The 22,935-nt window shown below is 52.3% G+C and overlaps 4 protein-coding genes across 4 annotated transcripts; 2 read left to right on the top strand and 2 right to left on the bottom strand.

Moving 5' to 3' along the window:
- Positions 1-2,305: 2,305 nt before the first annotated feature.
- Positions 2,306-2,620, bottom strand: LOC141970239 (feather keratin 1-like). Its single transcript, XM_074926686.1, has one exon. The coding sequence runs from the start codon at positions 2,618-2,620 to the stop codon at positions 2,306-2,308; it is 315 nt and encodes a 104-aa protein (XP_074782787.1).
- Positions 2,621-7,107: 4,487 nt separating this feature from the next.
- Positions 7,108-7,422, top strand: LOC141970252 (feather beta keratin-like). The gene has a single exon (XM_074926708.1). It carries the CDS (start codon positions 7,108-7,110, stop codon positions 7,420-7,422), a length of 315 nt encoding a protein of 104 aa, XP_074782809.1.
- Positions 7,423-12,460: 5,038 nt separating this feature from the next.
- Positions 12,461-13,255, bottom strand: LOC141970096 (feather keratin 1-like). Its single transcript, XM_074926453.1, has 2 exons — positions 13,183-13,255; positions 12,461-12,777 (listed from the first exon to the last, which is right to left on the bottom strand). The coding sequence occupies exon 2, from the start codon at positions 12,773-12,775 to the stop codon at positions 12,461-12,463; it is 315 nt and encodes a 104-aa protein (XP_074782554.1). The 5' UTR covers positions 12,776-12,777; positions 13,183-13,255.
- Positions 13,256-15,824: 2,569 nt separating this feature from the next.
- Positions 15,825-16,341, top strand: LOC141970095 (feather keratin 1-like). The gene is made up of 2 exons (XM_074926452.1): positions 15,825-15,871; positions 16,023-16,341. The coding sequence occupies exon 2, from the start codon at positions 16,027-16,029 to the stop codon at positions 16,339-16,341; it is 315 nt and encodes a 104-aa protein (XP_074782553.1). The 5' UTR covers positions 15,825-15,871; positions 16,023-16,026.
- Positions 16,342-22,935: the final 6,594 nt, after the last annotated feature.

The following is a 22,935-nucleotide window of genomic DNA, read 5'->3' as shown; positions in this document are numbered from 1 at the left end:
TGCTACCGCCCGAGCTATCTCTTGTTTGATGTGCTCAAAGGCTTGTTGTTGCTCAGGACCCCACTTAAAATTGTTCTTCTTTCGGGTCACTTGATAGAGAGAGCTCACAAGCTGACTGTAGCCTGGTACTTCTTTGGATTCGATGTGCCAGGCCATCGAATCCACACTGTCCAATACACCCGATCATCCCTTTCCTCCTCCTGGCTGGAGGCAGGGGCCCTCTATTCCCGTTCTTGGTCGGAGTATTCACTATCTGACTCTTGATGTGCCAGGCTGGAGGTTCCTTCTTCAGGGTCAAGGGAGGCGATCTCAGTCTTCCTGTATCTGGGAGATTGCTCGTTACTCTCTTGTGGTTTTACACCAGCTACGTTAACAACCTTCTTGGATGTCTTCTTCTTGGCAGGGGTCTTTCCTCGCAATTCATGTACACGTGCTTCCAACTTAAAGGTGGGTTGACCATCCCACTTCCTCATGTCCTCCCCCTGGTCGCGCAGGAAGAACCAGAGTTCGCCACGTGTCATGCGCCTTGGCTTCCCTTTCCCCCTGACTGGGACAGAAGAGAACTGATTTCTTGGGAGCTCCTAACATCCAGGGCACTCGCCCGTAGAGATGAGGAGGTACCAAGAGTCTCTTCCAAGTTCTGAAGCCAGGAAGAGACTGCCTCCACAGTTGGCGTACATCTTAGTCCTTCTCCTGCATCCATTTCTGGGTAGTACATCGCGGCCAAGCAGGCAGAATACGAGGATGACGCACCTTTAATCACCTTCCTCCACATGGCCCGTGTGCATGGGACGTCCTCTGGATTTTTAGGGGCTTCATCATTATCTGGATCACCATAGATGACTTCCATCACTGCTAATTCTCTCAGGTACTGGACACCTTCATCTGCAGTAGCCCACTTCCCTGGGGTGTGGTCCATAAGATCTTCCTTGAAAGGATACCTTGCTTTAACACTTGAAAGGAGCCGTCTCCACAGACTGCAAATTGCTGTCTCTTTTCCAATTCCCCTTTCAATTCCTCGATTTCTAGCAACGGAACCCAGCTGTTGGGCTTCCTTACCTTCCAGTTGTTGAGCATCTGCCACATTATTGGGCGCCAGAATAGACTGTGATGGTTTGACTCTGGCTAAATGCCAGGTATCCACCCAGTCGCTCTACAACTCCCCGCCCCCCCCCCGCCTTTTCCCCTTGTTTTCTCAACAGGGCAAAGAGGGGAAAGAAAATAAATCAGCAATTGTGGGTAAAACAAAGGCAGATTTAATATAAGCAAAATGAAGCAAAGGTCCATGTGCAGAACCAAAAGCAAACAGATTTATTCTCTACTTCCCATGGACAGGCGATGTCGGGCCTTCTCAGGAGCAGGGCTCCAATACGCGTAGTGGTTGCCTCGGAGGACCAAGGGTGACCCCACCCCCTTCCTCCTTTCTCCCAGCTTTATACTAAGCAGACGTCACATGGTCTGGAATATCCCTTGGGTCGGTTTGGGTCAGCTGTCCTGGCTGTGTCCCCTCCCAAGATCTTGCCCACCCCGTCCCACTGGGGGAAATGTCAGAAAGAGCCTTGGTGCTGTGTAAGCCCTGCTCAGCAGCAGCCACAACACCAGGGTGCTGCCAACACCCTGCAGCTCCCAGCATAAACCACAGCACCGTGAGGGCTGTTATAGGGGAAAACCGATTCCAGTTCAGCCAGACCTAGTACAGGGGCACATGGGGAGCCTACAGCATTCCCCAAGGAAGGCGACTGGGAACCACCGCATGGCTGCACAAAGTGAGGCCGTGTCACTGCACAGCCGTCCTCAGGATCCCCTTCCCAGCATCAGCCCTGAGCAAGCCCAGCTCTATCCCTGATTATCTTGGGAGAGCTTCTGCAAGGCAAAGGATGACACAGAGACATGGGCTGGCATGCAGGAAAACTTTAATGGATCCGATGGCGGAAACGAGGTAACTCTGAGTGGAGGCTCTAGTGCAGGGAGCACCAGGGGCAGAGAGCAGTCTGCGCCCCGTGGCCGTGGCAGAGATGCAGCCGCGTGTCCACCTGCCTGCCCCACAGAGGGAGCAGGGCCAGCAGGTCCTCCCCAGGCTGGCTCTGTGGGGCTCACAGCCCAGGACAAGCAGCGCACGCGAGGGAAAGGGGAGAGTGGGAGAGGGGAAGGGCAGGCATGGGCTGTGCTTGCTGAGAGCCCAGGCTGGCCACATCCTTTTGCAAAGGGTGCTGGGGTTGCTCAGCCCCTCTGAAAGCAAGAACCCAGTGCTCCGTCCCAGCGCGTGGGTCCCTGGGGGCCTTCCCCAGGGCCGTCACCAGCAGCTTTAGCAGGGGAGGCACCTCCTGCCGCAGAGGCGGCCGCCCAAGCCGGAGAGGCCAAAGCCCCCGGAGGAGATGGGCACTCCCTCAGAGCTGAGGATGCTGCCAACGGCAGCGGAGGTGGAGGAGCCCACGGCGGTGCTCTGCGGGAAGGAGCTGAGGATGGGGCCGGGCAGGGTCACCACCACGGGGGAGGGCTGGATGACGACGGTGGAGTCCTGGCACTGCCTGACACAGGGCTCATTGCAGCTGTTGGCCAGCGGGGTCGGGCCGCAGGGCTGGCAGGGCAGGCAGGGCATGCACGGGATGTTGCAGGACATGTCTCAATGGTGGGGGAGCACCTGGGAGAGAGACCAGGGAGAAGCAGAGCCTGAGGGTGGTTGAGAAGACACCTGTCAGCCCACCATGAGGGAGACAAACCACATGCTGGAGGAAAGAGGCAGGGTCTTTCTAGAGCTGCACATGCGTTTCTCCTTCCCATCAGGTTAAAAGAACCCTGCCAAGAGTGGACAAGCCCAGGCCAGTCATGCCTGGTCCATAGCTCACCTCAGGAGGCCCCCAGCCTATCTCCATCCTACGATTTTGTTCCCTTTCCCTGTCTTGTGCTAGGGAGCCCCATGCCCCATTGTAGAAAAGGGGGCAGGTATGTGCTGAGAAAACCTGAGGGGGAAGAGGAGGCAGAGTAGAAGGAAGAGGAAGGGCTCCAAACTCACCCTGTTCCCAAGGAGATGGAGGCAAGAAGAGTGGATGAGAGAGTGAGGAGAAGGGCCTGCTTATATACTGCTCCGGCACCGCCCCAGGCCCACAGTCACTGTACGAGGGCCGTAATTTTCCAGTAGACTCACCTCCAAAGCAAAACATCCTACCTAGTGGCACAGGCTGTGCCTTGGTGTCTGTCAACGCTGCTGTTTCTTGTCCTCATTTCTGATGGGACCATTAGTCCTCAGAGGCTCCTTTCAAATATTGAGATGAGTGGCCCAGGGTTTTCCTGGGCTGGGACACGTCAGTCCAGGCAGAAGCTGTGCTCCAAGTGCTGGAGGGGTGTGTGCAGGGTGGGGGAATGGGTCTGGGGAAATCTCGTGATTTAGAAAATGGTCTTGGCAGGAAGGTGCACATATCCTGCCACCAATGCAGGCCTCTCCTGCTTGTGTCACTTTGTTTGGCCAAGTCACCCCATCTCACAGAAGTCTCTGGGCGTCCCCAACCAAGGTGGTCAACTGCCTTGCAGAAGGAGAATGCTGTCATTCTGAACCCCGTGATTCCTCAACAAGCCCTGTGGAGTCAGGTCCCTCCTCACTGCCTGCGTGGTGTGTAGGGGCTCAGGAGAGCGCCATGTTCCTCCCACTCTCCTCGCTCCACCATGCGCTTTGGTCACGCGCTTTGAACCCTGGCCAGCAGGAGACACTTCTCCAAGACATACTGACTGTCCTGAGCTCTGGGAATGTTAATAAGAAGGTCATGCTGAGGGCTGTGGCCGTTGGGGATGCCTGGAGCTGGGTACTGGGGTACAGCCGGGTGCTCGGAAATGGATTTCCCGGGGCAGGGATGGTGCTGTCCAGGCCGCAGGGGAGTTCAGCCCTGTATGAGACATGGGTCTGCAGACAGCACGCACTCCTGGCTTGGCCTCATGCCAGAAGGCTGACACATGGCCTGTCCAAAATTAGAGTGTGACTCACCAAGGGTAGGGAGAGTTTCTCCCAGGAAGCTTGCCCACCGAAGACGTTCCCTTGCCCTCCCAGGGTGCGTCCCAGCTGCCCCCATGTCTGCAGGGCAGGGAAGTGCATCGCTCCTTGATGTAGTCTGCAAGCTGGCTCTGTACCCAGGACATCCCCTCCTTGAGCATCCCCAGGCACACGGCACTACCGGGTCCTGACAACGCTCATTTGTTTCGAAATGCAGTAATTTTCCTTGCCTCTCCAATGGTGCTGGGTGGTTCTCCGGGCTAAGGGGGCTTTTAGGTCGTGGGAGGGGAGGTGTGATGAAGCCCTCAGGCCTGGGAGAAGCCGTACCACATGGGACCCAAGCATGAGTCCCAACCAGAGGGGAGGTCTTTTCCAAAACCCTTTCTTTCCCTCCAGAGAGCGTTCAGGAGAGCTCCTCAATGGCAGCCTTGGTCTCCTTGACCAGGAAGATGAGGCCTGTGGGTCTGTTCCTCTCACCCTCAAAGTGTCTGCTTGTTTTCCTGAGTATAGGGCCGCAGCCTTCTTACTCTTGCAGCATGAGGTGCCTAAGGCGCTGCCAGCTTTTCTGAGCTCCTTTACACTTCACCGCTGCCTCCGTGGCATCCGACAGACCAGCTGCCTGAACAGGCCGGATTTGGGGCGCCTGAAATCCAGGGGCTGTACCCCGATACTCACTTTCCTTCCTCTCTTGAGGGCTTGAACCCCGATGTTTCTCAGGTGTGGCAGCCAAGGCTGCCCTTGGTTCCAATCTTCCCAACCAGTTCTTCCCTCCTGGGGGCAGCTGTGCCTCAGGTGTTTTTTGCCCGTAACAGGATTGCAGGATCCTTGAGGATGCAAGGGACCTCTGGACATCACCTAGTCCAACCGCCCCTGCTGAAAGCATGGTCAGCCCTTGGAGGATGCTCAGGGCTGTGTCCTGTCAAGCTCTGAATGCCTACAAGGACGGGGAATGCATAAACTCTTCAGGCAGCCCCAGCTGGTGCTTTGCCACTCTCACCCTAACAAAGTCTTTTTCTTCTGTTTTTGTGGAAACTCGCATTTTTCAGTAGGTGGCGGTTACCTCTTGTCCCTTCACTGGATAGGACTCCGGACAGTCAGACTCTCTGTTCTTGACCCCCTCCTATCAGCTCTTTTACCCAGTGCTAGGAAGGGTGTCCTGGAGCCTTCTGTGCTCCAGGGTGAACCACCCCACCTCTGGCAGCCCCTACTGCCGCAGGGGCTCCAGTCGCTTCATGGACTTTGCTGGAGTCACGCCAGTATGGCCGTGCCTCTCTCATACTGGGGAGCCACGGATTGGACAGCAGTTGTGGTCTCAGCAGTGCTGAGCCAAGAAGAGGGATGCCCTTCCGCATGTGATAGCGACAATCATCCTAATGCAGCCCAGGATGCTGTTGGACGCCGTTTGCCCGGAGGTGCGTGTTGCCTCATGGTGTCCTCCAGGACTGACGTCCTCTGCTGCAAAGCTGTTTGGCGGCCCATCAGGCCCAGCCTGTAGTGGTGCGGGAAATCCTTCCTCCGCCACCACGGGACTATTCATACAGGCCTTAAATGCTATTGGCTTCAGTCCGGACCCCTGTGAGTGGCCACCAGCTGGACATCGTGCCCCTCGTCATAATCCTTGGAGACCAGCAGCCATGCCAGATTTCAATCCCCAACACTGGCCTCTTCCCCAGCCTCTATTTTGTCACTGTGCCTGTAAGGATTGTCACGGGGAGGGCATCAGAAGCCTTGTTTGGTTGAGATTCACCACATCTGCTGCTATTGCCTCATGTACCAGAGACAAGCAGGTCATCAGAGGAGGCCGGGAGGTTGGTCAGGCCTGCCTTGCCCTCTGTAAAGCCCTGCTGACCACTCACAAAGGCCTTCTCATCCTTTCGTCTTGGGAAAGCCCTTTCAGGATGATGTGCTCCATCACCTTTGCAGGGCTGGAGGTGAGGCTGAGTGGCCCAGCGTTCCCCAGCTCCTCCTTTGTGCCCTTTTTGAAGACAGGAGGCCCATTGGCCCGTTGGCTTCCTTCCAGTCCTCACATGCGTTCCCTGGCTGCTGTGACTTTCAAACGGAGCTGAGAGGGGCCTTGTTGTGATGCCAACAACGCTCTTGGGTGTGTGACACCAGGTTGCTTGCGCTTGTGTCAGTCCAATCTCTTTGACTGCTCCCACACTTGATCCTCCTTCCCTGCTCCAGATGTTCTGAGGAGTGTCAGGAGCCTGATCTCTCGACAGCAAATCCTGCCAGTAAAGACCAAGGCGAGGGAGCTGTGGAATACCTCCACCTTTCCTATAAGCCCTATAAATGCCCAATGAGGCTGCCCTGTTAAGCGCTGAGGCTGCCTTTGAGCAAGCCTCCTTTTGGTGCTGACCTGCCTGGAAGAAGACCTTCTTGTTGCCCTCCATATGCTTTGCCTGTTTCAGTGCCAGGTGGACCCCTCCGGCACTTTGGAGGTGTCTTGTGCCCACACTGACATGACGCTGCCCAGGAAATCCTTGGCCTTCTCATCGCGGCACATCAAAGAGCCTGCATGGCAGACCAAGCATGTCAGAAATGAGGAAATGAAATGGCACTGTTGACGGAAAGCAAAGCACAGCCTGTGCCACTAGGGAAGATATTTTGCCTTGGAGGTGAGTCTGTGGAAAATTACTGCCCGCGTGCAGTGACTGTGGGCCTGGGGCGGTGCCGGAGCAGTATAAAAGCGAGTCCTTCTCCTCACTCTCTAATCCACTCTTCTCAACTCCATCTTCTTGGGAACAAGGTGAGTTGGGATTCCTTACTTGTCTTCCTCCTGCTCCTGTCCTGCTCCTGCTCCTCCTCGTCCTCGTGTCTTCCCTGGGACATGGAGCCACTTATCATGGGAGTGGAAAGGGGGCAGAAGGCTTTTCGTGGAGAGAGGATGGGGCTTGGCTCAGCTGCATATGGACATGGCAGGGACGTCCTGGGTCTTGGTCACTCTTGGCAGGATTCTTTTGGATTGATGGGAAGGAGAAACCTGTGGTCCTCCCTAAAAGGCCTCCACCTCTTCCATCCTTGTCTCTTTTCTGCCTCATGGTGGGGTTACAGGTGGCTTGTCAACCACCCCTCGTGCTTTGTTTTCCATTTCTACAGTCCAGGTTCATCTCCACTGTCGAGACATGTCCTGCATCATCCCGTGCATGCCCTGCCTGCCCTGCCAGCCCTGCGGCCCGACCCCGCTGGCCAACAGCTGCAATGAGCCCTGTGTTAGGCAGTGCCAGGACTCCACCGTCGTCATCGAGCCCTCCCCCGTGGTGGTGACCCTGCCCGGCCCCATCCTCAGCTCCTTCCCGCAGAGCACCGCCGTGGGCTCCTCCACCTCCGCTGCCGTTGGCAGCATCCTCAGCTCTGAGGGAGTGCCCATCTCCTCCGGGGGCTTTGGCCTCTCCGGCTTGGGCGGCCGCCTCTGCGGCAGGAGGTGCCTCCCCTGCTAAAGCTGCTGGTGACGGCCCTGGGGAAGGCCCCCAGGGACCCACGCGCTGGGACGGAGCACTGCGTTCTTGCTTTCAGAGGGGCTGAGCAACCCCAGCACCCTTTGCAAAAGGATGTGGCCAGCCTGGGCTCTCAGCAAGCACAGCCCATGCCTGCCTTTCCCTTCTCCCACTCTCTTCTTTCCCTCGCGTGCGCTGCTTGTCCTGGGCTGTGAGCCCCACAGAGCCAGCCTGGGGAGGACACGCGGCTGCATCTCTGCCACGGCCACGGGGCGCAGACTGCTCTCTGCCCCTGGTGCTCCCTGCACTAGAGCCTCCACTCAGAGTTACCTCGTTTCCGCCATCGGATCCATTAAAGTTTTCCTGCATGCCAGCCCATGTCTCTGTGTCATCCTTTGCCTTGCAGAAGCTCTCCCAAGATAATCAGGGATAGAGCTGGGCTTGCTCAGGGCTGATGCTGGGAAGGGGATCCTGAGGACGGCTGTGCAGTGACACGGCCTCACTTTGTGCAGCCATGCGGTGGTTCCCAATCGCCTCCCTTGGGGAATGCTGAAGGCTCCCCATGTGCCCCATGCACCCAGAGCTTCCCCGGGGCAACGCTCTCCTCACCACTGCTGCTGCAGCGTCCGCAGAAGGAAGGAAGGACCACACAGAGGCACGTCATAATCTTTCTTGTAGTGGGTTAAGATTGTCTCGCTGCCAGATTGGTCAGGATGCAATTGTTACTGATCACATCCACAGGGATATGAGGACCTCCATCCCGCCTTTTTACTCCCCAGAAATGCGTCTCCTGTGCACCTCCTTTGACCTTGCTTCTTTCAAAGGCCAGTCCATCTTTCAGACTAGCTCCATGGGCTGCCCCCTCACAGCTGAAGTGCTGGCCTGTGCGCACAAGCAGGGAGAGAGATTTTCTTGCAAATTTCAGAGGCAGGAAGATGCTCTCTCCACTGCTGCTGTATCCAAACCAGGGCAAAACGTTGCTGCCAAGCTGTTAGATCTGGACAACATGATCACATGGTCTGTTTACGCAGGGCACTATCTAGAGCTTGGAGACCTCACTGTCATCGAGGTCACGGTAGATGACTTCCAGCACCATTCATTCATCCTCAGGTTCTGGAAGCCTTCTTAAGCAGCAGTCAACCTTCCTCGCTAAAGCCTACGATCTCCCTCGAACAGATATCTTGCCCTCACACTTGTCAGGAGATGCTTCCAGAGACTGCAATTCATTGTCTTTTCTCCAGTCCCAGTGTCAAAGGATCGCAGCTGTTGCGCTTCCTTACCTTCCAATTCCTGACTGTTGGCCCCACTCTCCCAGCAGCGGAGTTGCCAGGCAGTACTCCTCTCCCCTGGCTAGTGCCTCTCATCTTTCCACAAGTCTCAAAGCTCTCTCAAAGTCAGGAAGCCCCGTACTTTCCTTCTCTGGAGGGATTTCTCTCCCTTCTTCCTGCCATTAGCCACAGTCCTCTGAGAGCGCTCAACAGTGGCTCAACAGACACGGGTCGAACCCCGGTACAGGGCGAAAAGCAGCTGGTTTTCCAGCAGCTGCCACCCAGGATCCGGCCAGCTCAGGACAGGTTTCGCTGTCGCCTCACCCAAAAGTTGTCGCTTCTTACAGCAGCGCAGCAGCAGATTCCACAAACCCTGCGCTTAGCCAACAGTGTGACTCGGTAGTTTTAAACACCTCCTGTAAGGGTGAGAAGGACCTTGGGAGTCTGTGCAACAAAACGTCCCATGTCAGTCTCCAGTGTCAGCGCAAAGCACATGGCCTTTGATTCTCTTAACATGTTCCAAGCTCAGACAAAATAAGGGGTGTTTCATCGGGAATTGTGCCAACAGCTAGGTCCACAGGTGTTGTGGTCTTCTAGCTTGTGCAGTGATGCTTTTACAACTGGTTTTTTCCTTCCACAGAGCATTCAAGGATATCTCCCGCACACTGTCTGTCTCTAAGTCCAGGAATCTGAGTCCCTCCTCCTCATTGCTGGATCTATCCCCAGTGGGCAGAGGCACAAAAAGGCAAACCTAGGGCCATAGGATCTCTGTGCCTGGTAAGATCATGGAGTAGATCCTCCTGGAAAATATGCTAGCACACATGGTAAATAAGGATGTGATTGGTGACAGTCAATATGGCTTCAATAAGGCCAAGTCATACCTGACAAATTTGGCAGCCTTCTATGACAGGGTTACAGCACTGGTGGATAAGGGAACAGCAACTGTTGTCATTTACATGGACTTGTGCATATCTTTTAATGCTCTTCCACACAACATCCTTGTCTCTAAGTCAGAGAGACATGGGTTTGATGGATGGACCACTCGGTGAATAAGGTATTGACTGCATGGTTGCATTCAGATAGTTGTGATCAACGGTTCAATGCCCAAGTGGAGAGCAGTGACAAGCAGCTTTCCTCAGGGGTCAGTGTTGGGACTGACTCTGGTTAACATCTTTGTTGGAGACATGGACAGTGGGACTGAGCGCACCCTCAGCAAGTTCATCAGTGATGATGAGCTGCACGGTGCAGTCAACACGCTGGAGGGAAGGGATGTGTCATCCAGAGGGACCTGGACAGCTTGGAGAGGTGGGCCCATGCAAACCTCATGAAAATCAAGTGCAAGGTCCTGCACATGGGTGGGACAATCCCATGCTCAAACACAGGCTGGGCAATGAGTGGATTGAGAGCAGCCCTAAGGAGAAGGACTTGCAAGTGGTAGTGGATGGAAAACTGACTGAGTTGGTAATGTGAGCTGGCAGCCCAGAAAGTCAACTGTGTTCAAGAGAAGTGTGACCAGCAGGTTGATGGAGGGTATTCAACACCTCTGTTCCACTTTTGTGAGACCCATGCTGCAGTTCTGGGTCCAGCTCTGGGAACCCTAGTATCGGAAGGACATGAACCTGCTCAAGCGGGGCCAGAGGAGGCTACGAAGATGCTCGAGGGGCTGGAGGACCTCCCTGTAAGGACGGGCTGAGAGAGTTGGGGGGATCAGCTGGAGAAGAGAAGGCTCCAGGGAGACCTTAGAGCGGCCCCCCAGGGCTGAAAGGTGATGCAGGAAAGGGGGGAGTCAGTCTTTGTTGGGGGGTGTAGGGATAGGATGAGGGGTAATGATTTTAAACTGACAGAGGGGAGACTTAGATGAGACGTAAGGCAGGAATTCTTCCCTGTGAGGGGGGTGAGGCCCTGGCACAGGCTGCCCAGAGCAGCTGTGGCTGCTCCCTCCCTGGCAGGGTTCAAGGCCAGGTTGGACGGGGCTTTGGGCAACCTGGGCTAGTGGAAGGTGTCCCTGCCCGGGGCAGGGGGTGGCACTGGATGGGCTTTAAGGTCCCTTCCAACCCCTTGCTCCAAGCTCAGTCAGCCATGAGCATCCAAGGAGGATTACTGCACAACCTCTCCAGGAAACCTGTTCCACTGCTTCACTCTTCTCTTAGTGAAAACCATTTCTCACCTATCAAGTCCAAAACTCTCTTCTTTTAACATGAGCTCAATGCTTCTAGTCCTTCAATCATGTACAGCCACAGTGTTGAGTCTGGATCTGTCTTCTGGGGACCTCACCATAGCTACTCCAAAGCTACTCCTAAGTCTCCCACCAAAGCCTTTTCTTCACACTCGGCAAGCCCTGTGCCCTCAGCATCTCCTCCCCAACCAAGTGGTCCAGCTCCTCACTATCCTGGACACTCTCCATTGAACTCACGCCACTAAGTCAAGGACGTTCTTGCATTACATTTTTCTTGTATTATAGCGGTGTTCTAGATGCCATCAGGTGAGTACTAAGCATTACCCTCTATCTCCTCACTCAGATCCTGCTCTGGTAGCCCAGGATGTTGATGACAGTCCTCAACATCTGGGAACAGTGGTGGGAGTCGCACCTCTTTTGCTGGGCTTCATGCAAAAACAACTTGCCCTGGACCTGCTTTTAGGCTGTGGCTTGTCAGGGGCTGAAGGATGTGTGAGGACGCAGGGCTGGATGCTACCAAGCCAGCTGCCACTCAGGGCTCTGGGCAGACACATGTCATCTTGCCCAGCTGTGTCCTGCAGCAGTTCAGCAGCTCCCCTTCCTCAGATGCAAATCTCGCTGCACACTTTGCTGCTGCTCACCGCACTGCTTTGGAGAGCTCCTGCACAGCCCTGAGACACTCAGCCTGCACCTGCTGCCTCTCTTCTTGCCCTGAGTCTCTCCCTGACTCCCTGGGCACAGACAGGGAAGGAGCAGGACAAGGAGGACATTCACTGCCAGGGGGCCTGTGTGGTGTGCTGACCCTGGCAAGTACTAAGCACCCAACAGCTGTTCTCTCCATACCCTGTCCTATTGGGATGGGGGGAGAGCTGAAAGAGCAGGAGAGCGAAATGCCCTTGGGTTAAGAACAGGACAGGCTAAGAGAGGGAGGGAAAGAAGAGAAAAACAAGTGGTACAAAGACACGCACCACCTCACACCACCAAATTCCCAAGTATTCTCCAAAGAACAGCTACTTTGGAAAGACTGCTACAGTCTTTCAGATAACAATCATTGTGTTAACAACCACTGCACAACCATCCCCAAAAACTCCCACCTAAACACCCCTGGGACACACCTCTCTCCCGGGGCATCTCGGGGCACTGTATGGAGGGGAAAGGATGAGACAGAGGCGTGCGCTGGGATGCAGCAGAACTTTAATGAGCCAAAAGAGGAAACGAGGTCACTCGGAGTTGAAGGCCTGGTGCAGGGAGCACCAGGGGCAGAGAGCAGTCTGCGCCCCGTGGCCGTGGCACAGATGCAGCCGCGTGTCCACCTGCCTGCCCCACAGAGGGAGCAGGGCCAGCAGGTCCTCCCCAGGCTGGCTCTGTGGGGCTCACAGCCCAGGACAAGCAGCGCACGCGAGGGAAAGGGGAGAGTGGGAGAAGGGAAAGGCAGGCATGGGCTGTGCTTGCTGAGAGCCCAGGCTGGCCACATCCTTTTGCAAGGGGTGCTGGGGTTGCTCAGCCCCTCTGAAAGCAAGAACCCAGTGCTCCATACCCAGTCCGGTGACACTCTGTGTGTCCCTGGGGGCCTTCCCCAGGGCCGTCACCAGCAGCTTTAGCAGGGGAGGCACCTCCTGCCGCAGAGGCGGCCGCCCAAGCCGGAGAGGCCAAAGCCCCCGGAGGAGATGGGCACTCCCTCAGAGCTGAGGATGCTGCCAACGGCAGCGGAGGTGGAGGAGCCCACAGCGGTGCTCTGCGGGAAGGAGCTGAGGATGGGGCCGGGCAGGGTCACCACCACGGGGGAGGGCTGGATGACGACGGTGGAGTCCTGGCACTGCCTGACACAGGGCTCATTGCAGCTGTTGGCCAGCGGGGTCGGGCCGCAGGGCTGGCAGGGCAGGCAGGGCATGCACGGGATGTTGCAGGACATGTCTCAGGGCCAGAGGTGCACCTGGGAGAGAGTTTAGCAAGAAGTAGAGCAGGGGAGATGGGTGAGTAGCTGCCTGTCACCCCACCATGATGAAGATAAAGGCACATACTGGCCAGTGAGCTAATGCTTCTGTAGGGAGACTAATGGGCATCTCCTTCCCCTCTGCCCAAAAGTGCCCTGTTAAGAGCGGCCAAGCCCAGGGAGGTCCCTACTTAGCTGATAGCTCGGGAGACACCTCATCCAAGACCCAGCCTCTCTCCATGTTAGATCTTCCCTCCTTTCTAGTTTTATAACAAGGACCTCTACGTCCTGCTGTGGCATGATGGAGGAGGCATTGTCTGAAGTCTCCAGTGGTGTGTGACCTCAGCCTGGGGAAGAATGAGAAGCAGAAAGTGCTGCAGACTCACCTGGTTCCCAAGGAGAGAAAGGCGAGAGAAGTGGATGAGAGAACAAGGCTTTGGGTTTGCTTTTATACTGCTCTTGCACCACCCCAGGCCCTGAGGCTGTCTCTGCACAGGCACTAATTTTCCAACAGACTCATCTTAAATGGAGAATACCCTTCCTAATCACATAGCTTGCAGTTTGGTTTCCTTCATTGCCTTCTTTTCATTTCCTCATTTCTGAAATGCCCTTTGTGCCAGAGACGCTTCTGCCAAACACTGGAATGAGAGGCCCAAGGACTTCCCACACAGGAACGCAACAGTGCTGAGGATGGAACTCAAGTCCTGAAGAGGTCCCATGCAGGCAGGGGACACCAGCTTGGGGTACCTTGTTGGGCTCATTTGCAACTCTTTTTTCGGGAATGATCCCAGATACTCTAAGTATTGCAGTCCTCAGTTGTATACCCACAGGTTCCCATGCACAAGGGCTTGCTCCATCCTTCTCTTTCCCTCTACCTCAGCTTACTCTGAGAGTCAGTGGTAGTCACTCCTCAGACTGGTGGCCTGTGCTTACAGTTTCAGCTCTCTTTCTCCTTATAGCACTTGATTTGAGGAGAAACTTTCCCTCTTTCTTGGCCTCCTCTCCTCCCTGGTCTCTCTAGGTGTGCAACCTGACTGGGGACATCTAAGTGACTGTAGCACCCAGAAGTGACAGGATTCCCACTTCCATATCTCAGAGACTGGATAAAACATCTTGGGGATGGAATCAGCAGAGTGAGAGCCTGTCTCTTGGAACCTCTCAATAGCCAAAGCCAATGCTTTCCTACCTGCGTCGAGGTGGAGGGGGTGTGCCCAGGGGTGTTCAGGGGCCATGGAGGAATGGGGCAAAATTCAGTCACAGAAGATAATTATTCTCTGTTATTGCACATCCCATTCCCCACCAGCAAGCACCACTGTGCAGTGATTAGACATGGAAAGCCTGTCTGGAGGAAAGGAAGAAGGTTACTGAGAGAAACTGCCTAAGGTGAAACACAAAGAAGTTTCTTGCAGAAGCAGTCCTCAATAGAAAGCATTTCCACCTCTCCTGCAGCGCCCTTCCTTTCACTGTCAACAGTCTCTGAGGGAAAGAGTTCTCCTGACACTCCTCGAAGGATAGCAGCAGTGTCTGGGGAGTGTGGCAATGAATCAGACAATCCTTCCCTCCCAGGCAGGATCTCAGTGTGGAACATAAAAGCTCTGTGTGGCTGAAGACCAAGTGAGTTGTCAGCTGTTTGGCTCTCCCTTTGCAGCCTAGACGGCCTGTCCTTCCTCTCAAAGCATAGTGACACTAGGTCATCTGTCCTTGTGTTTGGCCACGACTCAAGGTCTCAGCCCCTCCCTGACTCACTCTCAGGTCAATTAGCTGCAGAGGTGCCCCTGGCTTTGACTTGGACACAAAGGGCCTGTGTCCCATCCCTGACACTGTTGACACTGCAACAGAAGCAGGTTCACTCAGGAGTGCCCTTCATGAAGTGGGCAGGATTTCCTGGTTTTTCTCCCTGTACATAAAGTTTTGAACTCCTTAACACTGGGAGGAGAAGATGTATCCTGACCTGGAGAGGCAGTGAGTGGTGACTGACAGTCATGCTAAGACACTTTGAACATTGATACACTGAATTAAACTGTGTTTCCAAACTGGTGTGAAACTGTCCTCACTAGGCTCTGAAATCTGAAGTAGCAGAATGTGAGCTTTAGAGGAGTATGACAAAGAGAGCTCAGGAGACAGGGGTTGTGTCTGAGTGCCAGCACCCAGGGCAGATCTCCACCAGACCCATGCCATTGCTGTTAAACAGCCACTGACCGCCTTGTAGCCTGTGGAACCTGATGCTCTGTGGTGATCCTGTTCAGAGTGGAGAGTGCCCCTGCCATGACCAGCACATATCCTCATGAGGAGGAGACATATGCAGGGACAGACAGGCGCTCATGCACACCTCTGTGCATGCACACACTTAAGCATGCATATATACCAAGATCTTAGGGAAAACAAATTCTTCTGATACAAGAATGAATACAGACACACAAGTGAGAAAACACATATGCATCAACACAGATGCTGTTTGCACATAGATTGGTCAGAGAAATAACCCTAATATGCTGAAGGCATTGGTTGGAGACCGCAAGAGATTGCTCAGAGAGAGGAAATGGCAAAACAGACTGGCAGATTAATCCCAAAAGCAAGACCCCCAGGAGGAGGAGATTCAAAATGAGCAGTGCAGCCCACTCACTGGAAAGCAGACCAGTGACCATCAGAGCATGATGGACCCTTCTTTTGAACAGGGTGACAAACAATCCCACAGGAAAATCTCAGACCATTGTTATTTGCCTCCACTGGATCTCTGTCCAGGAACTGGGTCAGGTCTTCAGCCCATAATGATGCATTCCTGACCCAAAAATCCTTGGGTGTCTCATGTCAGCACTTGAAAGGAGACTCAAAAGGAAATGGTCATGGCATAAATTACAATATGAAAGCATTGAACAGTGGAAAACCGAAAGGGCCTGTACCATTGGTTGGGATGTCTTCAATTAGAGAGTCTGTTGGAAAATTACTGCCTGTATATAGCATGACTGCACACCTGGGGCACTGCTCAAGCAGTATAAAAGCCAGCACAAATACCCAGTCTTTCATCCACTTCTCTCACCTCCTTCTCCTTGAGGATCAGGTGAGTCTGAAGCCCTTTCTCTTCCTTTCTCTCCTCCTCTGAGAACCATTCAGCTCCCCAGACAACACATCCCTTGTATCCCTCATGGTGGGATGTTAGGCTGCTACTCACCCAGACCTCAGGCTCTGCTTGTCCCTGATCTCTCTCCCAGGTGCTCCCCCACCATTGAGACATGTCCTGCAACATCCCGTGCATGCCCTGCCTGCCCTGCCAGCCCTGCGGCCCGACCCCGCTGGCCAACAGCTGCAATGAGCCCTGTGTCAGGCAGTGCCAGGACTCCACCGTCGTCATCCAGCCCTCCCCCGTGGTGGTGACCCTGCCCGGCCCCATCCTCAGCTCCTTCCCACAGAACACCGTTGTGGGCTCCTCCACCTCCGCTGCCGTTGGCAGCATCCTCAGCTCTGAGGGAGTGCCCATCTCCTCCGGGGGCTTTGGCCTCTCCGGCTTGGGCGGCCGCCTCTGTGGCAGGAGGTGCCTCCCCTGCTAAAGCTGCTGGTGACGGCCCTGGGGAAGGCCCCCAGGGACACATAGTACCAGACCTGGGATGGGGCACTGGGTTCTTGCTTTCAGAGAGGCTGGGCAACCCCAACACCCCTGGCAAAAGCACACGGCCAGCCTGGGCCCATGCCTGCCTTTCCGTTCTCCCACTCTCTCCTTTCTCTCCCGTGTCCTTGTTGTCTTGGTACTCCCTGCACTGGGTTTCCCACTCAGAGCGACATCATTTCCCTTTTTTGACTCATTAAAGTTCTGCTGCATCACAGCCCGTACCTTTGTCTCATCCTTTCCCCTGCAGATTCTCTCCCGAGATGCCCAGGGAGACACTTGCTCAGGGGTGGTTCTGGGAGGCAGTTTTTGGGGACTGTTGTGCATTGGTTTAACACAGTGATTGTTAACTGTCACTGTGGTCCTTCCCTCTGTGGACACTCCTGACACGTCTCGTCACGAGGAAGGGTGTTTCTCTAGGGAAGTTAGGAGTGAGTGGGCACATGGGGAACCCTCACCATTCCCAGAGGAGAGGAGGGTGGGACATAATGCAGTGGGCCCCCTTCAGGCACCATCACTTGCAGGTGAGGAAGGCATCCATGACTCCTCCAGAGCCTCCAGCCACCAGGCCCAGCTTTGTTGAGCCTCTGCCCAGAAATGCCCTCTTGGCCTCAGTCCATGTGCTGTAGAAGGGGCACATGGCTACTCCCAAGCTTGGTTGAGGAGCCTGGGCTGAGGAAGGCCCTGGGAGGGTAGCAGCCCCACACGTCTTGTGGTGGGGAGGAACGGGAATTCCTCTTGCTCTGGATGCCACTGTGCTGGAGGAGAAATGCTCAGATAAACAATGTTCCCAGAGAATAACAGGAGTGAAAATGAGGTTAATGGGCTCACAGTGTACATCATCCTCCTACTTCCATCTATGCTCTGGTTTTCCTGGGGAAAGTTTCTGGAGAGATGCTGAGGGCAAGGAGAGAGGCAGGGGGTTGTGGACAAATATTCTTTAAGGGGAGTCTGCAAGCTCTCCGAAGCAGTGCTCCCACCAGCAGAAAAGACTGCATAGAGGATTGCAGCTGAGGAAGGGAGCTGCTCAGCTGCTTCAGGACATTCCTGAGCATGATGATGCAGGAACATCCCAGAGCAGTTGGCTCGGTCAAAGAGACACTGCGAACTTTCTCCCCACACATCTTCCAGCCCCTTGCAAGCTGTTGTGGTTTAACCCCAACCAGCAACTAAGCATCACACAGCCACTCGCTCACTCCTCCCCCCTGCTCCCACAGTGGGATGGGGAGGAAAATTGGAAAGAAAAAAAAGCAAAACATGTCAATATAAAAAGTTTAATAATTGAAATAAAATATAATAACACTAATTGTAATGAAAAGGAAGATAACAAAAAGAAAACCCAAGAAAGACAAGTGATGCACAATGCAATTGCTCAACATCCACTGACTGATGCCCAGCCAGTCCCTGAGCAGGGATCGGCCCCTCCTGGCCAACTCCCCCCAGTTTCTATACTGGGCATGATGCCCTATGGTATGGAATAGCCCTTTGGCTAGTTCGAGTCAGCTCTCCTGGCCACACTACCTCCCAGCTTCTGGTGCACCTGCTCGCTGGCAGAGCACAGGAAACTGAAAAGTCCTTGATTTAGGATAAGCCCTGCTTAGCAATAACTAAAACATCAGCCTGTTACCAACATTATTCTTATACTAAATCCAAAATAGAGCACTGTACCAACTACAAGGAAGAAAATTAACTCTGTCACAGCCAAAACTAGGACACAAGGAAAAGCTCAAATGTGAGTCAAGAAAACATGTTCTGCTGGAGCACTACATCAATACAAACATGTCCCACAATGGAGAGATCTTCCCGCTGGGGCAGGGTCTGTCGTGGGGCAGGTGCTAATCAGTCTAAGAAGGGAACAAGCGCACATGGTTCAGCTTCCTCACCAGAGAGGCTGGCCTTGTTCATGATATTTCTTGAATTCACATCACCAGGTACCCCTGAATTTGGGAGAGTCTTCACTATCCCCATGGTTGGAGAACAGCACACAGTATTCAGCACTTCAAGGCTTGCCAGGACAGACTGTCAGCAAGTGAGGAGCTGCTTTCCTTTCTTCTTGCCTTTTCTTCAAGAAAAAAGAAGAGGTGAAGATCAAATGTGGAAACAAGAAAGGAGAAGGCAAGGCAAGATGCACTGCTGCACAGGGTGTATTGCAGAAATCATGTCTGCTCTGTCACTGAGTGACCTGTGACTCCAAAAAGACAGTTTTCTGTCAGAAGTTCTCCCCGTTGCTTTGAGAGGGGAGCACAGCCCATCCTTGCTATCCATAAGGGCCAATTTAGATAATGCAGTCCAACAGACAGCTCAGAACAGGCATCCAAGATACACGTCAATCACTCCCTGACTGGGGAACATTCTGGAAACAGAGATAAGAAGGGTCATTCCCATGTGTAAACCCTTGGGATTACATAATAGTCAGAGTTGATTTATGATCTGCATTAGTGCAGACAAGAAATATGCCACTGCAAGATCAAGTAAGCAGGAATCCTTTGGCAAATTTAGTCTATCTTGGGCTCCTGGAAACAGTTTAAGATTTTACATATTCTTGCAGACAAAAGGACAGGAAGAGGCGAGTCTCTCTGTGCTTGAAAATGCCTGTTGTTAATATTTCCATTCAAGAGAAGCCTACACTGTCTTCCTGATCCACTGTTATGATTCTATAAAAGCACTATCTCTTCTATGTTAAGATGATTCTGCTGTTGCTGCTACCAGAAAGCACTGGCAAGTCTTCAGTTACTTCCTGAAATTAGACAGAGCAGGACCTACTGCCAGAAAATCTTATCCAGTAACTTCTAACTAAAACAGTGGGAAAACCTCTGGTGTATCTTCTTCCCCTCAAGGAAATCAGGGGATTGAAGGTCAGTTCCTTTAGCTCACATCCATGTGAATCCTCATTTGAAGTCAGTTCCAAGAAAGTGCTATTGCCTTGAGAAGATGTGGGCCATGAGCATATATAGGGAGGCTCTACAAAGAGACTTGGATAGATTGGATCATTGGGCCAACGTTAACGGGATGAGCTTTAACAAGGCCAAGTGCCAGGTCCTGCCCTTGGGCCACAACAACCCCCTGCATGGCTACAGGCTCGGGGAGGTGTGGCTGGAGCTGTCTGGGAGAGAAGGATCTAGGAGTTCCAACTGACAAGCAGATGACCAGGAGCCAGCAGTGTGTCCACGTGGCCAAGAAAGCCAACGGCATCCTGGCTTGTATTAGAAATAGTGTGACCAGCAGGAGCAGGGAGGTGACAGTCCCCCTGTGCTCTGCACTGGTGAGGCCACACCTGGGGTGTTGTGTTCAGTTTTGGGCACCTCAATGCCAGAGAGATCTCGAGAAGCTGGAGTGAGGGCAGAGGAGGGCAACGAAGCTGGTGAAGGGCCTGGAGAATCAATCCTGTGAGGAGCCAGGGAAGAAGCTGGGAGTGTTCAGTGTGAGGAGGAGGAGGCTGAGGGGAGCCCTCATCACTCCACAGCTCCTGACAGGACATTGCAGAGAGGCTGGGGCTGGGCTCTGCTCCCAGGGGATCAGGGACAGAACAAGAGGGAACGGCTTTAAACTGCAACAGGGGAGGGTCAGACTGGACATTAGGAAAAAAATTTTCACAGAAAGAGTGGTCAGACAGTGGAATAGGATGCCCAGGGAGGGGGTGGAGTCCCCATCCCTGGATGTGTTTAAGGTTTGTTTGGGACAACATTCTGGTGACCCAGATGGGACAGCCAAATGGCCTTGCCCAGATTGTCTTGCTGCTCCCAGCAGTGGAGAATCAGATCAGGCAGGACTCCATCATGCACCGACCTGTTGAATGGGGACTTCTCTGGATCCCCTCCATTGTCGGGCAGTGAGCGACTCAGAAGTTCAATATCACTGAAATATTTGTGCCGGGGCAAAAGGGGGGTGGATTCCTGGATTGGTGAGTATCCTAGTTAAATTTACTTCTGTGGAAGATGAGTATTTCTCACACATAGATGCCAGCAAGGGGTGCCTTAATTGACCCTTTGACTTGGGTGCCTTTGACTTGGGTCAAAGCCAAGTGTGCATTGGGGTAGGCTGTGGAGAAGCCATAGCTCATGGTATCCAGTTGGAATGGGGTCAGGCCAATCCATGATTCTTCCCTGTAGCCTCTGGGGTGTATTTTGAAAAATTTGAATAAGTTTGTTGGGGACCCGGTGCCTAAGAGGAAATGGAAAGATATTGTAACTAATGGTGGCCAAATTATATATTGGATAATGGTGAAATATGACCAGAGAATGGATCTTTACAATTTAATATTGAAACTGATGTTATTTTGCCATTGACTGGGGAAATGGAATGAGGTTCCATATGTTGATGCATTTATGACTTTGTATAGGAAATCAGATATTTAAAAAAAAAAAAATAGGGATATGGTTATGCCATGTCTAGAACAAAAGGAGGTTAAGGAAGGAGTAGTTTGTTGGGGGGGGGAGAACAGGAAGATGTACAAATGTTGGTCCCTTCTTCCCCACCTCCATATAATAAGGAAGACAGTAGAGAGAAAAAAAAGGAGTGAAGAAAATAAAAAAAACACATGGGAAATTAAGGGTTTAGTCCTAATTGCCAGTCGTACTAGAGGACAGACCCAGCCAGTAATACAGACACCCTTGAGACAAGCAGAGGGTGCTGATGGCACACTGACCTTTGTGCACATGCCATTCACTACCTCTGATTTATTGAACTGGAAACAAACTATTTGTACTTATAGGGAAAATCCTAAAGGAATGCATCAGCTCTTGGAAACTATCATGTTGGCTCGCAACCCAAATTGGGGTGATACGAAGGCATTATTGAATACCTTCTTTACAGCAGAAGAAAAAAGAATGGTTTTAGAAAAAGCCAAGGAGAAAGGGGAAAGAAAAAAACAGAATCAAAGACCCTCATCAGTATTTACCCCTGAGGGAGGGCCCTGATTGGAACCCAAATATGGCACATGGAAAGAACAAATTAAACCAGCATCAGAAATTGGTATTATATGGAAACCAACACAGGGTCCCAAAGCTGAAAAATTTATCTAAGCTGTATGGGGTCAGACAAGACATGATGACAATCCCTCTCATTTTTATGAAAGGCTGTGTAAAACAACCAAGAAATGGACAGACTTAAATCCAGAAGATAATATGAAATGGAGATTGTTTAATATGCTATTTATGGGCCAAGCATCGCAGGATATTAGGAGGAAGTTGCAAAAGGTGGATGGGGCAGAGGGAATGTCCATTTCACAATTAATTGAGATTACATATAAAGTATATAACAACAAGGAGGAAAGGAGAAAGGATCAGGCAAAAATGAAGCTAACAGGCTTCCCTGCTGGCCACAGCAATAGTAGATAGAATAGGGGGAGGAAGTCACTGGAGGGAGAAATGAAGCTGGAAGTCAAAATGAAAGGGGTCCAAAAATACAGAACCCTCCTTTAAGTACAAATCAATGTGCTATTTACAGAGAAGAAGAACATTGGAAAAACGAGTGTCCCAACAGGATGAAGAAAAATCCAGAAGATGTTCTTGTGGCTGTTTTAGAGGGGTCAGATTCTGAACAGAGAGAACTGGAATGGCAGGGATAGGAGAAAGTATAAAAGCCTCCTCAACTGACCCTGTAATCCCTGTCAAAATAAGAAATTAAATAGTAGATTTGTTAATAGAAAGTGGAGCCACACATTCGGTAGCAAAGAGCTGTAAAGGACAACTTAGTAAAATTACAGTACTGATTGTTGAGGCAATGGGAAAAAGAATCTTGTGGCCATTTTTGCAACCTATGGAATGTACAATTAGAGATACTAAATTGATTCAACAAGTTTCTATATCTGCCAGAATTTCCTTCCCTTTTTTTAGGATTAAATTTATTATGCAAATTAAATGCTCAAGTACTTAACTTTTTCTGAGAATTCTGTACAGCTACATATTCCCAAAGAAACAGCATGGAAGGCTCAGATCTGCTTGTTGACAGACAAGACTTCAGAAGAACCTGAAAACAACATCCTGGAAATGATAATGCAGTGATCCCTCCGGCGATCAAAGAAACCAGGCAAAGCAAAAAATATGACCCTGATTAAAACAGAACTGAAGCCAGGAGTTGAACCTACGAGGGTAAATCAATACCTCGTAAGACTAGAGGTGTGAAAAGGACTAGAACCCCTAGTAAATACTTTTATGCAATAAGGACTGCTCAAATAATGTCAGTCTGAGGTTAACAATCCCATCTTACCGGTAAGGAAGCTCAGGTCTCAAGAATATAGACTGGTTCAGGATTTAAAAGCTATAAATTGAATAACCATATACATACATAAATCCTACTGTAACAAATCCTTACACCCACTAGCTGCTGTACCTAAATCTGATACTTATTTTACTGGTTTGGATTTAAAGGATCCTTTCTTTTGTATCCCAGTGGACAAACAGACCCAAGCAATCTTCACTTTTGAATGGGAAAGCCCGTCAACAGGAGGAAAAGTGCAATTGTGCTGGATGGTACCCCACAAGGATTTAAAAACAAACCTACCCTATTTGGTAACATATTGGCAAGAGTTGGAACAATG

The sequence above is a fragment of the Athene noctua genome, chromosome 25 (assembly GCF_965140245.1).
Source record: "Athene noctua chromosome 25, bAthNoc1.hap1.1, whole genome shotgun sequence".
Taxonomy (NCBI): domain Eukaryota; kingdom Metazoa; phylum Chordata; class Aves; order Strigiformes; family Strigidae; genus Athene; species Athene noctua.
Note: the sequence above shows the minus strand (reverse complement) of the source record. Positions and strands in the feature narration are given on the sequence as shown.

Excerpts from the sequence above, each read along its gene's own strand:
- LOC141970239 (XM_074926686.1), bottom strand. The coding sequence starts at position 2,620 with ATGTCCTGCAACATCCCGTGCATGCCCTGCCTGCCCTGCCAGCCCTGC.
- LOC141970252 (XM_074926708.1), top strand. The coding sequence starts at position 7,108 with ATGTCCTGCATCATCCCGTGCATGCCCTGCCTGCCCTGCCAGCCCTGC.
- LOC141970096 (XM_074926453.1), bottom strand. The coding sequence starts at position 12,775 with ATGTCCTGCAACATCCCGTGCATGCCCTGCCTGCCCTGCCAGCCCTGC.
- LOC141970095 (XM_074926452.1), top strand. The coding sequence starts at position 16,027 with ATGTCCTGCAACATCCCGTGCATGCCCTGCCTGCCCTGCCAGCCCTGC.